A 24,565-nucleotide genomic window follows, 5' to 3' on the forward strand; every position below is an offset into this window, starting at 1 on the left:
ACTGAATATGGGACAGTTTGCAGGCACAGCTCTGTGGCACTAACAGGAAAACATTTTGCTATCTTTAGAGTACTAAGTGTGATCCAGTACTATTTTTAAAAAAGTGTAAGGCATTATTATTTCTCAGCAAAGATGCACAATAGTAAGGGAAAAGAAATCACATTTGGCATACACCGTGAATAACTTCATATTGTATACATATTGAATAAAAGCATCTTTGACAATCTTCGCTGCAAGGACTTCAAATCTGAGTAACAGGTTACAACTGATCTGCGATGGGCAGGTGGTTTTTCTTTCCCTAGATGGAGCAGCAAAGACATCAAATGAGTTCTATAATTATCAGTAGGAATTAAAAGTAAATTGCAGTTGTGGCCTATAGATTTGAGGAATATAGCCAGGACAGATGGCCCAACTTCTTGGAAAAAAATCTGTCACATGTAACTCTAAGTAGATATGAACCTACTGTTTAGATATCATGGTAAAATTTTAGAGCTGTGACCCACTGAAGTGCCACAATGCTTAAATAGAATCATAGAATCATAGAATTAACTGGATTGGAAGAGACCTCCGAGATCATCAAGTCCAACCCTTGTTCTAACCCCACTGTGATTACTAGATCATAGCACTCAGTGCCACATCCAGCCTCATCTTAACCTTCAGGGACAGTGAATCCACCACCTCTCTGGGCAGGCCATTCCAATGCCTGATCACTCTCTCTGTAAAGAACTTCTTTCTAATATCCAACCTAAACCTCCCCTGACAGAATTTAAGCCCGTGCCCTCTTGTCCTATTGCTGATTGCCTGGGAGAAGAGACCAACCCCCACCTGGCTACAACCTCCTTTCAGGTAGTTGTAGAGAGTGATGAGGTCACCCTGAGCCTCCTCTTCTCCAGACTAAACAACCCCAGCTCCCTCAGCCTCTCCTCATAGGACTTGTGCTCAAGTCCCTTCACCAGCCTTGTTTCTCTTTTCTGGACCTGCTCCAGCACCTCAATGTCTTTCCTGAACTGAGGGGCCCAGAGCTGAACACAATACTCAAGGTGTGGCCTCACCATTGCTGAGTACAGCGGAAGGATCACTTCCCTGCTCCTGCTGGCCACACTGTTTTTGATGCAGGCCAGGATGCCATTGGCCTGCTTGGCCACCTGGACACACTGCTGGCTCATGTTCAGCTTCCTGTCAATCAGCACCCCCAGGTCCCTTTCTGCCTGGCTGCTCTCCAGCCACTCTGTGCCCAGCCTGTAGCGCTGCAGGGGGTTGTGGCCAAAGTGCAGGACCCGGCACTTGGCCTTATTGAACTTCATCCCATTGGAGTCAGCCCATCTCTTCAGCCTATCCGGGTCCCTCTGTAGAGCCCTCCTGCCTTCCAGAGGGTCGACACTCCCTCCCAACTTGGTCTCATCTGCACATTTGCTAATGATGGACTCAATTCCCTCATCTAAATCATCGATAAAAATGTTAAACAGGACTGGGCCCAGCACTGATCCTGGGGGACACCACTGGTGTCCTACCAGAAAGCTGGAGAGGAGTATTTGCAACAGTTGTGTAGAGACAGGACAAGAAAAAAACAGCTTTAAGCTGAGAGTACGTTTAGATTGGATATAAGAAAGAAATTCTTTACCGTGAGGGTAGTGAGGCACTGGAATAGGTTGTCTGTGGAACTTGTGGATGCCCCATCCCTGGAGGTGTTCAAGGCCAGGCTGGATGGGGTCCTGAGCAACCTGGTATTGCAAGGTGTCCCTGCCCGTGTCAGGGGAGTTGGAACTTGATGTTCTTTGAGGTCACTTCCAACCCAAACCATTCTGTGATTCTATAACTTTGTTACTGTTGAGCCAGCTAGTCCACAACTCCAGCATTTCACACCTAGTTATAGTGAACTGGACAGTTCTACTTCATGCAACATGCGAAGATAGCACCCAACAGGCACCCCACATGATGTGGCCAGTAGGACAAGCCTATTTCCTTCTTTTAACTTTAAAAACATTTCTATTTTGAAATATTTCTCCATTATTTCTCAATCTGGACTGAGTAGACAGGATGTGTAAGATACAAGAGCTCACACTTTTTGACAACCTACAGCTAGAAGTAAACTGTACAGAACTTCAGCATCTTTAAATTTAAATTGTTGCCTTAGAACCTCTCCAGGTAGCAATCAAGCAAAATAACTTTATGCTGCTTCACAGTGACATGTCTCAACCCAACTGATGATGATTTATTCAAGTAATCAAAACCTGATTACTTGCATGTGACAAGAGCAATTCTCCTGACAGAAACTGTTGTCTGCAGAGGCTGCATTATTGCAGAGCCACAGGTATTTTCCTGACTTTGATAATAAACCACCTTAAAGTCCTCTGCTGTTGTTAACTTAGTTTGAGAGATGCCACAGCCACATCAGACTCTTCTGATGCATGCATGGCAAGGTGCAGCATTTCAGTAATGGCTTTACATGAAAGAGTTAAAGGTTTTAACTTTCATTTACAAAAGAAGGAATGATTTTACAGTGCTCTGTAACACAAGCAGGATGGCACCAGGATATGATCCCTTTCACTCCAAGACCTGCTATAAACTCTAACTCTGTTAACACTTACAGTTATTTTGAGTTAGTTAATTGCTGTTTGGACCCTACAGTATTTTCAGTTCAGTTCCCAGTGGGGAAGCCACTGCTACCTGCAGTCCCTCAGCTGCCTCAGCACAGATGGCAACTGCACCACTTGTTGGCTCACAGAGCTCTGGAACAGGGCTCTCTTGCAGAACGACACAGAGAAGTTTCACTTCCTCTGCCTGCTTTTTCCTATCACAAAAAAAGCTAGCACTTGAGTAGCATTCCTGGTATAAAATGCACCCCACAGTCTACTATGCCAGAACTCCTCCAATTCAAAACAAAACAGCTATTTAATTTAATGAGTTTTGATACAAAACACAGACAACTGCAGGGCACTCATTGCACCTACAAAAAGCCCTTGGGTCACTTTTTCCTTTCCTCCCTTAACCAGGCAGGTGAAAGAGTTGCTAATCATAAACTGTTAATGTAAACTCAGAGAAAATGATCCTAAAATTTAATTTATTTTAAAGGGACCAATTTTACTTTTTTTAAAGTGGTGAAATTAGTCCTAGAGGAAACATCAGAGGTTGCCTCCAATACAGAAAACTATCACCCACTTACGTGGGTAGTATTTACACTACAGTTAACAATAAGAAAGGACAATGCTAAAGTAAAAAAGCCAACTGATTCTACTGCCTTGAAGAGTAAACTGCTTTCTTCGAAATAAAAGGGGAAAGCCAAATTACTTCACTTTGGAGTTAATTACTACTAGTCAGTGGCCTTTACCTCTTGACAGAAGTAAGGCCTTAAAGTAATCTTTCATGGTCTACGAGTCTATGTTTCAGTCCTTCAAAATCATCACAAAGCAAACGAGATGTCATAGGAGAGCACAGGCAAAAAATCTTGTTTTTCAGACATTCAGTAAAGCAATTTCTCACTAAGAGAAGTGTTTTAGAAGTTATTGCTCACTAAACAACCCAGACAATAATATCATACAAAAGGACAAATTCAAAATCAGCTGTTGCACCACACAAATTATGCACAACTTCAGAGTTGTTCAGTTACTCAGGATGAATACAGGCAGGACAGAACACCACCCTTAAGGGACTTCAGTAGCAGAGGCAGCCCTCCTCAGAGGACATCTGCATTCCTGATGGGCTACACTCCCTCATATCATCCTGGGATACTACCTACCTGGTCTTTTTCTTTCAGTTCTGCCACTAATTCCATCCAACTGTTAAACCTGTTTCATTCCAAGCTCTCCAACTGGGCTATTTACTGACCTCCATCAAGAGGATTAAATAATTAGCACCACAAACCCTCTTGATCTCCTTGCATAAAAAGCTATCAAACGTAAGCAGTTATTACACTTGCCCTTACTCATGTGTAATTGAGTTTCAAATGAAACATTCACCATGGTCACTTAATTACAAATCTTATTATAACTACTAAGTATTTGGTTGCTTAATCATGAGTGAAAACAAGAGCTAATTCCAGTCTGATATTCCAAGTTTGAGAGCCATTTGAGTAAGTGACAAAAAGATCAAGCAGCTGGCTCACAGCATCTTCCCAATTAATGCAGATGCTCGTTTCAGGTGTTGTTTAATATTCAGCTTATCTTAAGAATTCTGATGTTTGTTACCTACCTGCATGAAGTATTCCAGGTCAACCAGGAAATGACAGGAAGCAGCAAGAAACACAAAAGGAGACTTACAAGCACTCAGTGATTTTAAGATGTGAACAGAAGAACAGAAGTTCAGAGGTATTCCATGTGTATATGTACAGCTACTACAAAACATACAACATAGCTTTCTGATATATATTCTAGTTACTTAGAAAAAGAAAAGAGGTGCTAATTTCTTTAGCTTTTTAAAGAAATTATTAGTGGATTATAAATGAGACAACTAAAGACTAGGTTTGTAGAGTTCAGGATTGTTGTTTACACAACATCTGACAGCCTGGAATCCTAGGACATGACAATGCTTACTCCATTAACATTAATACACAAAATCTATTTTGACTGCAGCTTTTCATAGCCATGATCCTTCCAGGATGTTAGCTCTGCAGAATGCTTCTCTCTTCCTAAGTTCTGGCCCTGCTGTCAGATTTTCTCCTTTCATATATTAACACACCCCCCCCTCCAAGTAGTCAATACAACAAATAATCCCTATTTATAGGTTTCTTCTAAGGGATCCACCTGTCTAGAAGAGGCAAAGGAATCTTTGGCAGAGGCTAGACAACTCAGTGAGCAGGCTTTAAACTGAAGGACTCGGGGTGTGCGGTCCAAATTGGCAGAGCTCACTACATCACATCCAACTGTCACACTGAGATTCTGTGACTCCTTACAGTCCTGTACTTTCTCTGCAGGCATTTAAAATGCACTAGATGGAGAGGTAGTGTAAGGCAGGGCACCACAAAGGTAGGCTGTTAGTCCTATTTACAAGGAGAGTCAAATTCCCAGATAATACTCTCAAAAAAATGCCACAAGCCTCACACTTCCACCATTTCACATATATTTTAGAAGGGACTCGGAGTTATGAAGCATTCAAGTTGCTGTAATTTACACTGTTTTAACATACTGCTTTTACACTTACCTCTGTGCCTTTATCTTGTTTGTTATGCCTGTATCACTCTCCTTCATGCTCATGGGGGATCACAGAGCACTTCAAATCTGTCAGTATTTGACAGCCAGATCAGCTATTTCCATCAACCGCTCACCTGTCCTTGGACACATCCATTAGCAGCAGAGGCTTGTCATCATCTCCAAAACTACACACAGACAATGACCAAAGTTCATAGTCACCCAAGCCTCTCGTGAGTTCTGTGAACCTTATCACAGCCACTCTACAATTTTAAAGTACCAGATATAGATTTGATGAACTAAAGACTAGAGACTCAGCCCTTACACTTTTGAATTGTGTTATAATCACACACGCGAAGCCTAGCCATGATGAATCATAAGGTAAAATCCTCAAACGTGAAAAAGTGATTTTGATGTGATTTTTTAAATATTTTTAAGTGTCAGATTGCTAAATCACTTACTTGCAAGTATTATTACTTTTTAATTAATCTTCTCCAAAATGTGGTGAGCTTTGATACAACACCACTTCACAGCTATTTAGTTTGCACTACTATCAGCTTTTAGCTACCAAGAGAGAATACAACTTACCAGACACCAGCAGTGGAAATTTCTCAAAGCTAAAAGTGCACCTGGCCAGCAGCAACAGACTGCAGCAGGTGAGATGCCTCCACCTTTACACTTGTTGCAGGATCTTAATCCCGGGAATCTGAAAGCATCTCTTGAAAATATCACCCTGCCTCTCATCTTCTGTAGCATTAGCCTTAGTCAATACCAGGCTTTGACTGATGCTTTAAGAATAATTTTCTGGGGCCACAATATACTAAACAATTGAAAGTCAGTAATCTTTACTGATAGGTAGGATTACTCCTGCCCTGATCTTGGCCCACTGCTGTACTTCTAGATCTCAGATGGTTTAGACAATCCCTTCTGAATTAAGCAGACATTTCTTTTTAACAAAACACTGCATCTCATTCTTCATTGCACTGAGCTCTGCTTGTTGAACAGAAAGCCTAGTATTTAAAAGGATAAGTGCCAGAGTTCCTGTGCCCTTTGTTCCTGTACATGAAAGGCATTCATGAGACTGACCCTGCTGAGTGGTTAAACCCAAGCAAAATATCTTCAGCTGTAATAACTGTACTATCATAATAAGCAGTCATTAAACAGCTTATAGAGATTGCAGAACTCATTGTCTCTACAAGATCTTTTCTCTCTGTCTTTTAAAGTGGCTTCTAGATCTGGTTACTTATTTTTAGCAGTGTGGAAGTCATGAATTTGACTGCTCTTAAAGCAAAATGTAATGCAAGATGAGGACACATATCAAAATTCAGACTGTCACCAGAACAATTTGGGTTGTTAGTAACGACCATTTATTAATAAATTTTGTCTTTGCCTCCATTATAATTTTGGCACCTACAAAGAGAAAAGAAAGGGTACATAATGCGCCTTTAATATAATACCGGCTTGTGAGCTTCCTGTAGAGCAGACTCAAAGTGTGCTCTTGATTCAGGGCAAACCACATGATTAATTTTTTAAAGCAGCAACAAATCTAAAGGTTACCTTCTAAAATCTACCTTGCATCAAAGAGGGAAGGACAAGGTAGTCTGACAGTCCTCATCTGAGGCTTCCACACTTATGACATGGCTTTGAAGCTGGTGCAGCCCCCACTTAATCCACCTTCCTACTGCAGCCCACGCCAGGTAGTGTAGTTCTTGCACTCAGGAGCTTCTCCAGTGACAGACCAACTTCCCCAGATATAACTTCTATTTCAGTGGGACTTTATCTTTTTTTAAGTAATTTCCAGCCCTCTGATGCTGTGAAGCTTTTAACATGTATAGTTCTTAAAAACTACCTCTTTTGTAAAAACTGGGTGCCACTGTCAGTCAAAATGCACCTGAAGAAGAAAACCTAGCTAATCTGCCTTTGTTCTCCAAGAGTTTCAGTTTCCCAAATGAAAGGTTTCAGAGCACAAGAAAATATTCTTCACATAATCTAGGAAACCCAGGCTACTAATTGCACAGCGTGGGTTTCATTTAGCATTCCTGTGAAAAGACTCTTTATATTCCATCCACATCTGTGTATAACTGATCATTATGAACCCTTTCCTGCGGACTCTCCATTCCTGAATGTGTCAAGTTGTGATACCTGTTGCAAGTGAACACCAGAGGGAGCAGTAAACATTTGTCTGGTAGGAAATTTTTATATTGGAGATGGAAAAAACAAGGAAAATAAGGTACAGCAAACCTTGGAGAGATGTAAAAATGGTTACTGTGGGCTGTAATTTCAAACTACAATATACTGCTAACCCACCCTAACTCCCCATCAGTGTAGGGTCAGCAAAGAGTTAGAGGAAGTGTGCAGATAAAAACACCTTGAATGAGGGAAACTTAGTTGTGCCATGTCTCCCACCCCGCCACTTCAAATCCTGACGACACCAGAAGATTTACAAAGTCTTCTGAGACTATAAAGCATTTATACACAATGCTGTGAGCATTTAGATGGATTAAATGGAGAGGCAAACATACCCAATGTAGAAAAGATAAGGCACAGAATGGAATCCAAAAAAACAGATCATGTTTATTATATATAATATTATACATATATATACATATTATATATGATAATATATACATACAGCTCAAACTCCACAGGGTAAAACCAAGAACAAAGTTAAGAGACACATAAGAGAAGATGAAATCAAAGATTAATATGCCAACATATCAGCAATGAACAAGTAACTGCAACACTGCCTCAAGTATTATTCTACTAACCTGGTAAAGACAGTTACAACTGCTTGCAAAACCAGCACGGTTACAACCGTAACACCACCGATCAGAAAGCATTCCCACCATGCACCTTCATCCTTGCACTACCACATGCAGCCTACCAGATGTAAGTGTTCCTACGGTATTTGTCACCAGGACAGGGTTTCAGGGGCTTCAGTTCCCTGATACAGAAACAGAAATGGTCTTACCAGATCTGCTAGACACCTGGATTAAACTGGTTTCTTAGATTGCCCAAATATGAGTCACGGGGCTCAGGACCATGAGAGTGTGTTGGTGTGAGACTGCAGAAAAGCTTGGCTCACCACACCATGCTGAGTGCAACCCAGCATCATACATGTGTATAATGTAGGCATTATAAAACCTTCAGCTCTGATTGCACTGAGTTCCCTGTAAGCACATGTCTCAGGAAAAGAGACAAAGCTGACCTTTAGTGGAAGCCTGCTTGGCAGGTGGCTTCAATACCTGCCTGGGGAATCCTTATTAAAATGGACTGTTTTCATGCAGCACTTCATTTAATGAAGACATTCTCCCCCATGGAGGAGACTTGCTCATAAAGACTCTGTCTGAAGGACAATCGGAGCAAGGTCTGATGACGATGGATGGCTAGTGATGAAATGAGCTTTTTACTACCACAGTTCCAGATGTTCCTACAGACTGGCTCTTGCTAGCCAGTCCAAAAGTATGTTGGCAGCACATTCCTACAAGCATGGATGATGCCCTCTTGCTCAGATATCTTTTAGCATTGACTCAAAAACCTGGTTTACCTTTATGTTTGTGTTGAATGAGCAACAATGACAACTGGAAACAGAAACACATGGGAAAGAGAAGTTTCTGACATGAGAACACGCTGCCCCAAGGCTATCCTTGCATAGCAATTTTTTCTAGCCACAGCCTACACTCTTTAGCCTTTCCATTAACACAGCTAGTCACTGTATTCACTGTGTGCCACTATGTGCTCATAGCTGGACGTGCAAATCTGGCATGTAAGAGATGGCTCTCAGAAGAGCAATGAAGGAAAATCCAGACTCCTGGGTATTTGGTATGTCTCTAATTCTGGCTGCTGTCATGCCAGGCACTTAGCGCGGATGATGTGCCATGCTCTGAATCCCCTCCATCTGCTGCTTGTTAGCTGACAAAGGCAGCACATGCCATCTCCCCACTAGCTGCTGCTCATTACTGACAACAGCCATTCTGTGTTCACAATGTTCTCTCTGTAATAATCCAATACAAAGACGTACAAAGAGCAAAGGAAAGAGGAAACAGAGATGACAGAGTAAATTATAAGCTTAACTAAGAACATTAGTGCACTCTTAAATCACTAGATCCTTCCAACAGCAAGATGCAGGTCTTGGCCCCAAAGAAATAGGTCAGCAGGTAGGTATAAAGGTCAGCACTGAAGCTAATGCATTTACCTCAAAGTGTTTTGAAACGTGCAAGCACCCATTTCTAGGCTCTTTTCATTCAGGTTCTGTATTTTGTGACATTTTGGCTCTTCCAGATTGGATAACACTAAGAACTGAGTGGGTGACAGCATGTAGCTCCCAACCTCACCAGGGCAAGCACTAACTCCAGGTATATATAATGCCTGCTGGTATGCAACCAGTGCAGGACTTATAATTTATGCAATCAAAACCTATAAGCTCCTCATGAAAGTCCTATTGGTAAAGATTCTGCATTTGTCAAGAAGAGCCGCAGTTTCCCTTATAAATCATCTACACAGCTAAAAAGCAATAGCAGTAGTAGCACTTGAAAGAAACTTGCATGACAGATACTGGACTACACAGGCTGATGAGCAACCCAATAGATGAGAACCAGAAGAGACAGGGGAATGAACTACAAAAGGGTTTTCCTTTGGCAGATACATTGATGATGGCAGATTACTCAAACTATAGAGAACTGGAAGTACTCACAAAACATTCACATTGCTATGGTCCATTAATTCTTTTTCAAGCTCAATAAGTGCCTTGGAAGAAAAACAAAAGAGGGATTCTGCTTCAAGGAGAAGTAGTTCTTATTTACAACAATGTGGAGTCACTCCCTCCCATGCCTTTCCTTAACCCTCCTCCCCATATAAAACAAGGTAAAATTTTTCAGTCATCACATCACCATGACAGAAGGCAAGAGTATGAGAAATGTTCTGTGCAATAACAGCATAAAGCCAGCCAGTGTGGGAAGTGTTAAACTGATCACAGGTCAGGGCCCAGAGGAAACACAGAAGATAACAGACAGTATGGATTCTGGCAAGTGTGGGAGATGCAGAGAAAGCTCACAAGCAAAGGGACATGGTTAACAACGAAAGTCCTGCAAAGCAGGAGACAAAAGGAAGAGAGGGAAGAGATAAGACATGAATGGACAACTTGCAGGTAATTCTGTTCTGCATCTTTTTTTCTCCTCACACCCAGACTATCACTCCCAGACTATCCACTCACAGGCCACAAAAAATAAGAACCAGACCACAAGTTCCAAGTTCTCCTGTTTGAAGTGGGACAGACAGGCTGAGATCCTTCAGCAATGGAATTGATAAAATATTGCTGTACACCCACATTTAACTATAAGACAAACCAAAAGAGAAAGACTTTCCACATAACCACACACATGTGTGCATGAAACTTCCTCAGTCAGCATGCCAAAATACAGCATACTCGTCTGTACAACAATAGCAGTCTACAGCACCAAATGAATCCGGTAACCAAGCTCCTACTCACACACAAACACTTCTTAGCAAGTCTAACACCTTTCAGTGTGAAACAGTTACTCGATGAGGAATCACAGGCAAAGCAACTTAAGAGTACAGCTGAGAGTAGTAACACACTGGGAACTCACCCATCTCATGCTGCTAATGCAACTCCTATGGCTTTGTCTCCACTATCAACAGCTCAGCTACTGCAAAGCAAAATCACAGCAGAAAACAAAGGACTAATTTTGCTGCAAAGTAAGTTTCAGAAAGTAGAGCCCTGTTGTGATAGAGAGAAGGTAACAAGGCCTAGCCTAAAATGATCAAAAATAAAAGTTTATACCTATATGGCTGCTTTTCAATGCCTTATCTCTGAGCTAGGAACAAATCTAACACCAGACTAAGCTGTATAAGCCCATCCAACTTTTGATTACTTCATTATGGAAAAGACTGGCTGGTAACACTACAGATTTGGAGATTCAAATGAGCACTATCTACGTTCTGTTTTGGCTTATCTGACCTGTCAACAGCAGGCCAGCATAGGATAGCACTGCTCTCCTTGCAAGTCTCTTTTCTATGCTTATTTTCCATTTGTTAGGGTGATCAGATAGCAGATAGATGTATAGCAAGAGCAAAGAACAGTCTAATTACCTCCATCAACTTGTGTAGGATCAAAAGGATGCTCATACAGGAAACTGTTAGCCAATCAAGCTGGCTAAAAGTATTTAAATATAAAACCCAACAAAGGACAATTCTGCAGAAACTTAAAATTCATAGTTGCAGCATAGCCTAGATCAGTGAGGTTTATTTCAGTCTGTTGTGACAAAAACAGCTCTTATGAACTGTCATTTTACAGCTATTTATATTTTATTGTCAGTTACTATGTTTGTTACTGTCTGTAATTCAACTGATTTTGGTAAGGAAATTTTTGAACAGAGTCACAAAGCATATTTTCCTGTTACTGATTCTTGGATAAATACCATTATAGCCTTCATTAAGGAAATCTTCATTCAGGTTAATTAAAGTCTCCACAAAAATCTTCTAATTGTATCAGGTGAAACAAAATTTATGCAAGGCAGATGATGGCAACACTCTTAGAGACAGAAAAACTCCTGGTTTGCATCCTATAAATACCAAGAAGTGCCATCATTTCAGCTTGCTTTAAGAAGTAGAAACAGCACACCCAAAGTCATGCCAGCACTCTCTTCAGGAGCCAAGTAATAAGGAACCTGAGTCAATCAGCTGTTGTCATCAGGAACATCTCACTGAAAGGTACAGGTTGAACTTTGGATATTTTTATTCTTGCCAAAGCTCCCATCGATATCAATTCTGCTAGGGTTAAAACAGATATGCATGGCAAAGATCAATCCTAATAACAAACCCATCCTTTCCTAAGATGTTAACATTTAGGTAAAGAAAAAAAGGTAAATTAACCTGCCTTCAATATTGCGGCATGAGCCTGATGCCTTATAAGAACTGCAAAACATTTGATATTTCATACAGATACTGTAATGCTTTAGAAAGTGAGCAAAGCTCCCTGCCTTAAAGCAGAACTATATATGGAGATTTCCACAACACAGTTATTAAGGCCCCCTTACTTAAAAGGGATGGATAACTGGGGTTAAAGTAGAGGCAATCAAGATAAAAAAGCAAGAGTATTTAACAACACATGGTATTTCTATTCAGGTAAATTGAAAGAAACTGTTCCTTTTTCCTCCTGCTCTATAAGGAAAGCTAATGATGTTTTGGAAGTGTCCTGGGAAAGGTAAGCTTCCTATAAATTCAGTTTAAGTGTAATGAAAACCTCCATAAAGCATACACATAAAGAAACTACATTGGATACTGAAGAATCTTGAAGATCTGAAATAATAAAGCTTGTGCTTTTTTTTTTTTCTAACAAGATCTAAATTAAACTGGCATCAGCTTTGTTACTTCCCTAACACACACTACAGAACACCCCAGTAACACTACTCAGCCAAGCCTTGTGATATAAAGCATGTTAAGGTCACAGCAATGGTCACTTACGGCATTCCTTCTCATCGCTGTCATCAAAGCAGTCTGGCAGCCCATCACACTGCCAGGCCCCTGGGATACAGCGTCCATTACTGCACATGAAGTTTCCAGGAATGTTGCATTCATTTGTGAAGTTATTCCCAGGCAACAGTTGGCTGTCTGCGACAAATGAAAGAGAGGTAAGTCTACAGAGGATTTTAACAAAGGCAACAAAAGCAGTCACTGAGCAAGCTGTTTCAGTGGTTGAATGGAGATGAAACATGGATCTTGACCCTGCTTATTTTGTCATTATCCTATCAGCAGCCTGAACATGGTACTTTGGCAGCACTTTCTGTTTCCTAAATTATCATTTTACCTGTTCTTCATTCTCACAGTCCATTCTGCAGATTTCCCTCCTACTATTTTCTTTCTAGGAACCTACATGCAGCCTTCTACGTATACTCAGGTCAAAGCAAAATTTGTTCCAAAAAAAAAAATCTCTTCTACACATGGCCAGTCTAAACAGAAATAAAACAGATGAGGAACTCAACTCTATAGTCCCTCGCTTTTGTTAGATTAGTACTTAGCTGGCAGAATACTTTGTTGTTGCTACCCAAGGGCTATGCACTGAGTAATTCATACTAGGTTTTCAATTAAGTTTTAAACGTAGTGCTGCTGATCAAAGTTAGAATTGAGCTTCTTAGTGTTAATATAGTCCTCTGGCATCTATCTGTCCACAGGCTAGTAAGGCAGTTGGCTAAGTGGTGGGGGGTCAGTAGCAGGATACTGGAGATAACAGTGAAAGAGAGAAATCTAGAGATTTGCCTTCAAGGTTAAAACACAGCTCTAGTCAGTCATTTTAATCTACCGTTTTTCTCAGTGCATTGTTTCTGGAATGCAGATATCAAAGAAACACAAACTTCAATGAAGGAACATAATAAGCACCAAAATGGCATGACCTGTTGCTAAGCTGGGGGGAAGCTGTAAGACAAGGCAGAGAATGGGAGAAAGAATATCTTTCCCCTCATCTTCCTGTCATACTCCAGACTTGTCCCAGGCAACATATACTTGACCAAGCAAAAGATCAGAAATACAAACCTTTCCCAGGTAAGGATGGAATTGTCAAAAAATATGTCTCCCCTCAACCCCCCGCCCTGCTCCCGCCAGCCTACCTACCTTCATCGTTAAAAAACAGAAAGAACAAATTAAGCTGACACAAAGCTTAACCATTTACTTATCATTTATCTATTTTGAGGATAACCACAATACTTTTGGAACTTTGGGGGAGTGGGAGACCTGCAGTCGGTTCCCTCCACTGCCCACCCTACTCCAGCTTGCTTCCTGTTGCTCTTGAAGTCCAACTCCTCCCTTTCCCCAGGAAGGCCTGAACACAAAGGGCAAGGAAAAGCACAACAGACACAGCACGGGGAGCGCCCCACTCTTCAGTCCCGCACAGGGCACAGGGCAGATCACAACTGCCAGGATCAGCAGTTTAGGGAAGACCCCTTCCTAGCTTATTCCTGAACTCCCAGGGAGGAATTTGCTTTGTATGGGCATCTGCAGAGAACTCATCTGCCAAAATAACAAGCTTTATAGCATGATTAGAGCATGAGGCTTTCCAGAAACTCTTGAATCAGCCAAACGATTCCCTTTCTTACCCACAGCATTTCAAAATGCTCCATCCCTGACACAGGCAAAACTGCTAAGTTTAACATCACTATTTCAAAAGACACAATAGAAATGCTTCAGGGAGGTAGTTTCTTTGAGCCTATGTCTGCCCCAAACAATGTATTTCCTCCCAAATGTTATTTCTTGCAAATGGCTGATTCTTCTCGGGTTGTTTCAAGAATCTGCCAGCACAGAGTAGATGCCTTACTGGAAATCTGCCCTGAGCTGTTAAAAGACAAGGTGGCTTGGAAAAAAAAAAAACAAAAAGGTGGAAATAAGGTTTTCTGAGGCAGGTGGGCAATCCAAGCCAGTGACCACACCCCCAGAGCCACTCCTAAGTCTCCTGCTTAAAGAAAGAGAGTGACAGCCACCAAAAAGCATGCCCAGGCATGCAGCTGGCAATTCAAATCTTTTAGCAGCTTCATTCAAACCTCAGTTTCATTCCCTGCATCACAGGAGAAGCAACCGGTTTGCCCTCCACACTGTTACAACCTACAGCACACTGGAACAAGCTCAGCTCCAGCCCAATCAGGCAGGGCCTTCACTGCTCCCAGCAGCTCCTGGAGAAATGCTACACCCAACTCTGCCTCATGCCCTAGACCCTAAATTTAAATCAGCAATGGCAACAGTTTGTCCTTGGATAATCCTGCCATGAAACACTGAACAGGTACAGCACTATCTATCAATAACCACTCCCAGGCTACTGCTGTTTTACAGCCATCACTGTTAACTAAGTTCCGCAGATCTGTGTTCAATCAGAAAGGGCTTTTTTGTTGATTATGCTGTTTTTCCCCTTACACCAGTAATGGAACACATTCAGATCGGTCTTTGTATCACTGATGTGTACCTGGTAAGTAATGACCAAACAAAAATCACTACACTCAAACAGCTACAGGGTGAAATATGACAAGATATGACAGAGATGAGATACCTGGTTATTCTTTGCAATGTAAAGGTTCAGTCAATATACCATGTATCGAGTTAATAATAAAGCCTCTAAGAGCTTCAACAGCAGAATATAACTCTCTTCTCTATAGTCCCCCCCAAAACCAGCTTTCAGGTCAGTGTGGTACGACTGAAAGACTTTCCTGATAACAGTCGTAACTTTTATTAGAATTCACAAGTTTTCAGATACTACAAAACTGAAATGTCCTGACTAAGAATAAATCTCTGATATAAAACAGAGCTTTTCCAAGCTCGACAAGAGAATTAGAAATTACCAAGGCTTTTACTCTCTCAGAATCTAAGCAATCAGGCAGTACATTTTGGCAGCAACATCAAAAAGATGCCGATCTCATGGCATCTCTCCCTGTTGCTCTGCACTACCTTCTTGTCTAACCTGATACTTACACCTCTCAAACAACCTGCTTCACTTCCACATGGAAGCAACACTTATTCAAAATGAAAAATCCTCCTGTGGACACTTGTGTGTGACTTCTTCATGACTTGCACAAGTTTCTAGATAAGAACCAACACCATGTTCCACAGCTACTACCTTCCCCAAGTACAGAACTGTCTTCTCCCCCAAAGCATCATGGTGTTCCTGAGAGAAAATATAACAACTCAAGTACTGTAACACTTCCTTGACAGATCTACTGATGTTATCTTGTCTGAAAAGCTTTAGCCATGACCTCCACACTCCTTTAACGAAAAAATTTAGACCAAGCTATGTAATTTTGGAAATTTCTGCAGTTTCAAAAAGCAAAAAAAACCCCACAAACAAGAAACAACCCTCCCTAAAAACTGCTAGCAAGTCTCAGCTATTTTTAACAACTCCTTTAAATAAATGCCATACTTCTATTAAATTGGAGCAACAATCCAGGAAAACGTATCAAATTTTGTTACCCAGTAAGTTGTTTGTTTATAGGATTTCCTTTGTCATACAATAAATTTATCCTCAATGTTCTTATAAAGCAAGGATGTACTACCAACCCTTTCACCAAACAGGAAACAAAATACAGAGGCAGATCAAGTTACTTGCAGACAGCCCTACGAAAGCTTTGCTGTAGAATGGGAACACGGGAACTCTGACTCAATCCAGTTGTAAAGCAACAGATATTTCTCTTAAAATGTGACCTTCATCAGCTGCTAGGAGAGTCACGTGTTACAGACAGCAACTTGAGAGTCACAGTCAACGCATCTAGAAACTTGTTTTGTGTATTACTCCACGCCCAAAAACTCTACTGGTGGATAAGGAACTGTTAAAATAATGGCACATGCGGAACTGTTTTAAATTGTACTGCTCCTTTCGTTTCCCTCATTTTGCAGGTCTCTTCTAATGGATTTTAAATGATCCTCAAAGAAATCCTCAATGCAATCATCATCTCCCAACCCTCAAGAATGCAAGGTGCCTGCCCACTCAGCACACGGCCCACTGCATGACTCCAGGATTTGTGCACACACGAGGCAGAGCACTGTTACAGACACACACACAAGAAAGGCATGAAAAGGACCAAACCAGATCATCTTGTCCGGTTTTATAATAAGGTCCATAAAGATGTCAGGTTTTGTGTAACCAACTTGCTGCACTCCCTGTTGGCAGGGGCAGAAATCCCTTCAATCTGGCAGAGCTGGCTTTCCAATAGTTGACATATTTACCCTGCAGCCTCTTTGACTAATTTTGAATTCAACCCAAATCCGAGCTACACGGATGTGTTCAGTTAAATAAAGGAGGAAGGAAAGAAGAGGAAAGTAGTCCATTTTCACTGCAACACATTGCTCACTTTAAGCAGCATACCATCTGGGCTGAATTAAAAAAAAAGGGACTCATGTTTCACTGTAAAGGGGACCGAGCAAGGAAAATCAATCTGTTTTAGCAGCCACTTTCAAAAATGTTACCAATTAAATATTTAATATTCCCTGAAAAAGAATCAGAGAAAAATAAATAAAAAGACAAGTCATACAGAGCAAGCACTTTACACTGTATTAAGAAAGCAAGTCAAGGATATCTTTCATAAAAACATATTTTACCTGAAAGCACTCCAGAGAACTGTGCACATTACAGAAGAGATCACTACTGATAACACAGCTGCCTCTGTATCAGAAACTATAATCAGTAAGAACACGCAGTCACCCTGGCCAAGAAGGTTTTGAGGAAGAAATACAAGACACTTACGCATTCAACACCCTCATGAACAATGCCAGTAACTTCAGCCTCTTGGCAAAAAGGATCTATCACCAAGGATAAAGCCAAACTTCTGGCATGTATTTTGGGGGAATCATGGCACCTTCACTGGATACTTTCAAAGGATCACTGCTTAAAGTTTTTCGCATGTGAAGAGAATTATTTTGGTCCAGGCTGGTATGTAGCTGTTAGGCTGAAGGGTTACTCATGATACTTTCTTGTCACACAATGTATGCATTAGATTTCATACTTGAATTCATTTTTTTGTCTGCTTAAACCCTTGCCACACCAGGTTTGATTTAAGCACATCAGAAATCCGTTCTGCCTCTACTGAAATCTGCAACATGTTGTGAAAACAAAAGGAGAGAGACTAGAGCAAGTCAGTAGCTGGAATTTGCAGTAAGTCGCCATCAAAACAGCATATTTTCAATACACATCATAACTAAAGAAAAGCGAGTAAATACCAGCAGACTTGAACAAACACTTTTTGATCTTCTTCCATCATCCTAAAAGACTGAAAATAAGCAGCACTAAGTGACTGGTAGGCTATTTCAGGATTTGATTCCTCAGAGAATGAAAAACTATTTCCAAATGCTTACATTCAGGTCCAGTTGCTTCTGTAAATTTAGCCACTAAGGACAGATGTTTCTTATCATACTTCTTTATGTTGACATGAAGCATCTGACTCAGCCCACATCTACTTTGCAGAGATCTACTAATGCAGGTGATGCACCCAGAAGAGGAATTCAAAAGCTGAGCATGAAGAAACTCGAAACATTATGCCTTGCCTATAAACTTCAGTTTAACATGTGCATGCACAAACTTCACTGGCAGAAGAAGTACATTGTCAGCAAGATAACACCAATGGAATTAAGGTAGACTTGGCTTAACACTCACTACACTGAAGGCAGAGATGATTTGTGATTATGGGAGAACATCAAAGTCAGTTCTTGTGCAGCCACCCAGAGAGACTGGCAACAAACTTGCTCAACCTCTTCTCTACACTAATGCACACCCACTAGTTTTCAGGAAAGAGAAAGGTGTTCATACTGAATTCAAGCATGTAGGGCATAAGAAGACTACTCATTAACAGAACCAAAAAGGGAAGGAAAATACACTGATGAGGACGAAGTGTACTTTCCATCTCTTAAATAAACACCTTTGATATTACCCAAGAAGTTGTTTGCAGCTGCATGTTCATAAGCGTATCATGTCAATTCCCATAAATGCTTGTCTTCAGTTTGATTTGCTTTCCTATGCACTGATGCAAAGGTATCTTTCCAGAACAGAAGAGAAGCATGCCAGTGCACATTCAGGCTGGCTTTGGGAAGCAAAGAATAAGACAAGCTCTCTCTTGCTCTGCTGTGAAGCCTCTGACAACATCTAAGCCATCTGCCACAAGTAAAGGACACCTGCCAGTGATTATCTGACAGCTTAAATCCTCATGAACAGTTTTAATCCCTGTCCTCCCCATCCTCATTTAAACTGCCTGATGATTACATTGCTTATGCTATATCAGAAGTTATGAGGGCTATTTGTAAAGGCAGACTGACAGTCCCACTGCAATACAAGGGCTCAAAAATGTTTCTTCACTGAAGCAGCAGATAAATTAATGATTATTCAAGGAACTGCTCACTGATTAGGTTCGACTTCTCCTCCCTCAGTTTTTCAAGCACTATCCATGAGATACAATATATTTGGTATCCAGCATTTTCAAGATTTAAAATGGGGCAGTCCTAGCCAAAAGATCAGAAACTCCTGTGCTTACCTCCACTCAAATAATATTACTGATTCAAGTCAAAGTCAATGGGAAAACCCTTTTTTAAAGCACTAAAAAGTATAGCTTCTTTCAATTTAGACAGAAAAACTATTGTGGCAGGGGACACTGACTACTATCTCATGCCAATCATTCACCCATTAATTCCTCACAGCAAAAGCAGCCTTTATTGAACTGGAAATCAATTAACACATTACGGTTCCCACCATAAATAATACAACATGTACCAAATAAATATCTTCTTCTCACTATCTTACAGCCTTAGTTTAACTAACTGGCACATTCCCTATGGTAGATGGCTGCACGACAGCACTTAGCCATGCAAGTGCCTTAATTAAATATGATTTTCTAAACCATCCCTAATAAACAACTATTTGCTTTTTCCTTGCAACAACACATGCAGGAAGTGAGTCGAGGTGAACAGGCTTACTTTAATCCTGCAGCCTCCATGGCTGGATTCTATATTTGGGGAACTGGGCATTTCACTAAAGCTTCCACATTTGCTTGTCTCAGCAGCAGTGCAGCTGCTTGAGTACACACCAAAAATACATCCCCCCTAGGTCTGCGGGCTCAGCACAGTTAGTGTGGTGGAAGAAAAACAGGCTATGGGCCATTAACAGTGAAGAGCGAACACAGCTCCAAACTACAGGTTTAAACAGAAAAAGGAGGCAGAGGGGAGGAGGAAGGAATAGTTTAGATTACTGAACAGGGTGCATCTTGAAAGAGAAGCATTCCTCAGCAAGAACATCAAATGGAGATTATAAATTGTTCTTATGAGAGCTAAAGCTACTCAGATCGCTTCATTAAAGAAGCAGCAAAGATAAAAACATCTCACTTTTAATACCTTTGAGGGACACCAACTCTAACAAGTTTAACAAGGGCAAGTGCTGAATTCTGCACCTGGGACAGGGCAACCCTGGATGTAAAGACAGACCTGGGAACAAGCCCCTGGAGGGCAACACTGCTGAAAGGGACCTGGGCGTCCTGGTCGATGGCAAGTTGGATATGAGTCAGCAATGCCCTGGTAGCCAGGAGGGCCAACCCTGTCCTGGGGGGCATCAGTCAAAGCATCGACAGCCAGTCGAGGGAGGATTGTCCTGCTCTGCTCTGCACTGGTGTGGCCCCACTGTGTGCAGTTTCAGGGACCACAATATAAGAGTGAAGTGTCCAAAGGAGGGCAATGAAGATGGTGAAGGGCCTGGAGGGGAAATTGTATGAGGAGCAGCTGAGGTCACTTGGTCTGTTCAGCCTGGAGAAGGAGACTGAGGAGAGACCTCATTGCAGTTACAACTTCCTCATAAGGAGAAGCAGAGGGGCAGATACCGATCTCTTCACTGTCGTGAGGAGTGACAGGACTCAAGGAAACGGCATGAAGCCATCAGGGGAAGTTTAGGTCAGATATCAGAAAACGGTTCTTCACCCAGAAAGTGATTGAACACTGGAACAAGCTCCTCAGGGAAGTGGTCACAGCACCGAGCCTGGCAGAGTTCAAGACGTGTTTGTACAATGCTCTCAGGCACAGGGGTGGGATTCTTCGGATGTCCTGTGCACAGCCAGGAGTTGAACTCAATGATTCTTGTGGGTTCCTTCCAACTCGGCATGTTCTATGATTCTGCTATAAGACCATCCTGAGGAAAACACTATTTTTTAATTCACTAAAAGACGAAAGGATTTTTGCACAATAAAGCAGAAGACCTACAACATCTTGGGGCAGAATTTAGATTTCATTATCCCGGTCTCTGCTTTAGTAATACACTTGTATTCAGGAGTCAAACAGGAATGTTTGCATCAAACAGCTGTACCTAAGAAAATTTAAATGGGGAGTAGGGGTAAAGGAGGAGATAACAATGTGTCCCATCACACTACTCCAATCTCCCAAAAATCATGCCAAACTGACATTCTGCTTGGAAAATACAGTTCATGCCTGAACTGTGGCAACAGCAAGACTGAGTCTGATTCATTCAGTATCAAATTTAAAAGAATAACATACAACAACAAAGTGATAAAAAAAATTAAATCCATTTAACAACAAGCACTGTGGAGTGTTTTTTGTATTTCTAACAACTGGGAGGGCCTAGGTTTAAATTTTCTCGCATGATACTCCATGTCAATAAAAAACCTACCTACCATAATTAAGTTTTCCAATCACAAAATCAGAACATTTGCTTTCAAAGATCAAAGGTCTTTAATTGCTCTTTGAGACTTGTTTCTGCAAGGACTTTTTTTTTTGCACCGTGCAGATGCAAAAGGTCATAAAAGGCTGCCATTAACCACATTTTCTTGCTTAAAAACATGTATTGAATTACCTGCACTTAGGGGCCTTCAGAGACACTGGATTAGCAAACTCTGGGATGTTCAGCCTTACTAGCCGGACAAATTCTTTCAGGCCTTACACACAATGTAAGAAAAATCCCACAGTTGTTCTGTCTGGAGAAAACAACTGATTTCATTATCAGTTTCTTTACCACATGCAAGTAGTACTTCAAGCTGTTCTGTTGTGTCATACAACAATGACTTACAGCGCTGCTGAAATGAGAAGTAATCACAAGGACTGACAGCAGTCAACTGAGAGGCTGTGAAAGTCAGACTTAATTCTCTGAAAAAAATAATTCTATAACGTCAGTTGCTCCAGGAGCATTTCACCATGGTAGTGGTTACAGTCGTAACTTACAGGCATAAAAAACACTGAAGTCCTTTGGAGTTGGTAGCTGATACTGGACTCATTACCCCTCTTTACATCCCAGCATACAAAACCAACAATGCCCAAATATGCAGCCGTACAAAAACATGGAAGGGGAGCACCTTGAAAAGGAAGAATGGTGATCTCATCCCTCAGCAGGATGTTAAGGAGTTATCATTTTGCCCCTTCTCCAATAAGTAGTCACTCAGCACATATAGGATTATTTAGTATTTCTGTAGTCTCACGTCCCGCCACACACCTAAAATCAACCTTTGCAGGCAAATGCAGCTTAAGCAGGAGCTACATGTTATGGAAAAAAAAACAACCAAAAAGCCTCCAAACAAACTATAAACAGAAATTATTAACTGGTAGGCAAAAGAATGTTTCCTCTAGTGAGGAAAAAAAAAAACACAACTAAATAAAAAGACAACTTCTGCTCCTCCAGAGACCTTAGAATCCAAATCCCTATAATGATGACAGCACAGAATGGTATTCTTGATCAGGGGCAGAAGCACTACATCAAACTAGCTGCTGCTTTTTGTACAAAGCTTTGATTAGCTAAAAGTGCATGTCCACAATAACTGAAGCTGATATAAATCAGCCCCATCTTTCTCCAACCCTGACTATAAATTCCTATGTTCCCTCCTACTATCTAGTTGCATAAACTCCAGCACAGGTGAGCAGCAAGCTTTAAAAAATAGTTAACCTAAGAGCCTGTAGTTCTCAGTACTGTCTGAATCAACCCATCACAAAGTTTCAAAAGCATCTACCATCACAGAAGAGAGAGAAAGGAACATGCCCCCCGCCCGATTAAGAACAAGGCAGGGACTGTAGCCTTTTCTCAGGCTAAACCAGATAAAACACTCCTGCCATTTCCAACACCAACAGATATGACTTAGTCTCATAAAGCTGTCCTTAACAACTATGCCACAATTCCTTCTTTAAGCAGCAGAACAAAGTTTTCAAGAGCACTGATTTGTCTTGATAACTGTATATCAAAGTTTTCCCCAGTAAGGAAAGCTGCATGTCAGAACCAGACGTGCCATGCTGTGTCCTAGCAAACATGTAAATGGTGAAGGCTGGTACCCCATGCCAGCATCTTACTGGTGTTAAAGAAATTTTCCTGTCTGATCACCCAGGAATCACTCTGGGAGTCACACTCCCACCACCAGATACTTTCACTGTTGGGACATCGGAGGCTCCAGTAACCCACTTGTCCCCCTGCATGCCCCACTCTCACACAGTCAAACAAGGTTTCCTTACTGGATTGACCCAGGATTTCCCATAGCAGAGTCCCAAACCCCTGGTTCCTTTAATTTAATCACGGTACATAACACAAAACCAGCTCCAGCTGGTGCCTCCAGGGAAGTACCTCGAGCAGAGGAATCCCTGGGTTTTTATTCCCTCACAGTCTATACCCCCTGATAGTCTGGGGTCTTCCTGCTGAGTCCTCAGCTCCTGCTGTGTCTCCCAGTGTCCCTCAGGTCCTTGTGCCCTCTGCTGCACAAAGGGTTCAGTGCCAGGTCACAGTCCCTTGCCTGGGGCTCCCACCATTTCCCCCTACCTAGGGCACAACCTTCAGCTCCCACTGCATCTGCACTCTCAGCTACCTGCTCTAAATGTGTTCCTCAACACTGCTGAAGGACTATTTCACAGGTGTGCCAAAGACAGAATGTGCAGGGCTCTCAAAGCAAACTCACTGTGCAGGCATGGTGGAGAAAGCAAACCAAGGTGAAGTTATGGTAATGATATCTTCCCAGTGACAGAGATGGTAGAGATATCTTCCCATTTGGAGAGTTTGCATTTAGGATCTGACTGAATGTCAGTACAGCACATCAGGAGGGGAAACTAAGCTGTGGTACTGGTAACAAGGGTAGAACTTGGGCTCTGTGACTACATGAAAAGGTCACACCTTGAAAAGAGCCTGCAAGACACAGCTGTAACCTGAGGCTCCACAGAGGAATCAAGTCCAAGAAAGGTCAGGATACAGAGTAACAAAACAAAACATTGACAGCGTCCTTCACAATAAAGAAAAAACTCATAACCTCTCACTCAACAACACTGAACTAATTTCCAAGTGTGAGGAGATTGATGACAGATAACCATGATTTTAATCTAGACAAGAGACAGATCTGAAGACTTCCCTACCCTAGGAAGGCAACTCAGCTTCTGCTTTGAAGTCTTGCCCTAAGAACAGAAAACAAGGAGACCAGAAACCTCTCTCCTGAGGCTCCTAAAAAAATCTGGAAGAGGAACAAGAATGTTTTTCCAAACAATACACTGAAGCAACAGCTAAAATTAGGAGAAGAATTACCAGAAGACAATCAGAGTCAAGGAAAGACAACAGCTCAAGAAAAGGAAAGTGACTGTAATAGGTGCTAGTGATAGCACACAGCTAGTGAAGATGGGATTACTATTCCTAAACAGAAATATTACCTGGAAATAGATGATAACCTCTTCAAATTGGAATGCAAATCCAACAAAGAGATAAGACTGAAAAGAGGGCATACATGACGACCATGTGAGTTGAGTAACAAAACATGGTCCAAAGAGAATTTAGAGAACTCAATCCTGTAAGAGGAAAGGCAACTCATTCCTCACCGCGTGCAATGATAATGCAGAACTGGACACTGCTAGAAAAAACAATTTCAACATGACAAGCCAAAAGAGAGCCTTGATTTCAGAAGATCACCACGTTGGGTTACAATCAGCCAATTTTCATCCACACTTTATATATGAAAACA

At 41.4% G+C, this 24,565-nt stretch overlaps 1 protein-coding gene across 1 annotated transcript in view; it reads right to left on the reverse strand.

Annotated features, from left to right (window-relative positions):
• The window catches only part of LDLRAD3 (low density lipoprotein receptor class A domain containing 3), a 103,803-nt gene that overhangs the window by 57,044 nt on the left and 22,194 nt on the right, over positions 1 to 24,565 (reverse strand). Inside the window, exon 2 of the mRNA XM_027882214.1 lies at positions 12,606 to 12,752. Coding sequence (XP_027738015.1) covers positions 12,606 to 12,752 — 147 coding nt within the window. The remainder of the gene's footprint in view (positions 1 to 12,605; positions 12,753 to 24,565) is intronic.

The sequence above is a fragment of the Empidonax traillii genome, unplaced genomic scaffold (assembly GCF_003031625.1).
Source record: "Empidonax traillii isolate 1590-97213 ecotype Southwest subspecies unplaced genomic scaffold, ASM303162v1 scaffold103:size1334136, whole genome shotgun sequence".
In the NCBI taxonomy this organism is placed as follows: domain Eukaryota; kingdom Metazoa; phylum Chordata; class Aves; order Passeriformes; family Tyrannidae; genus Empidonax; species Empidonax traillii.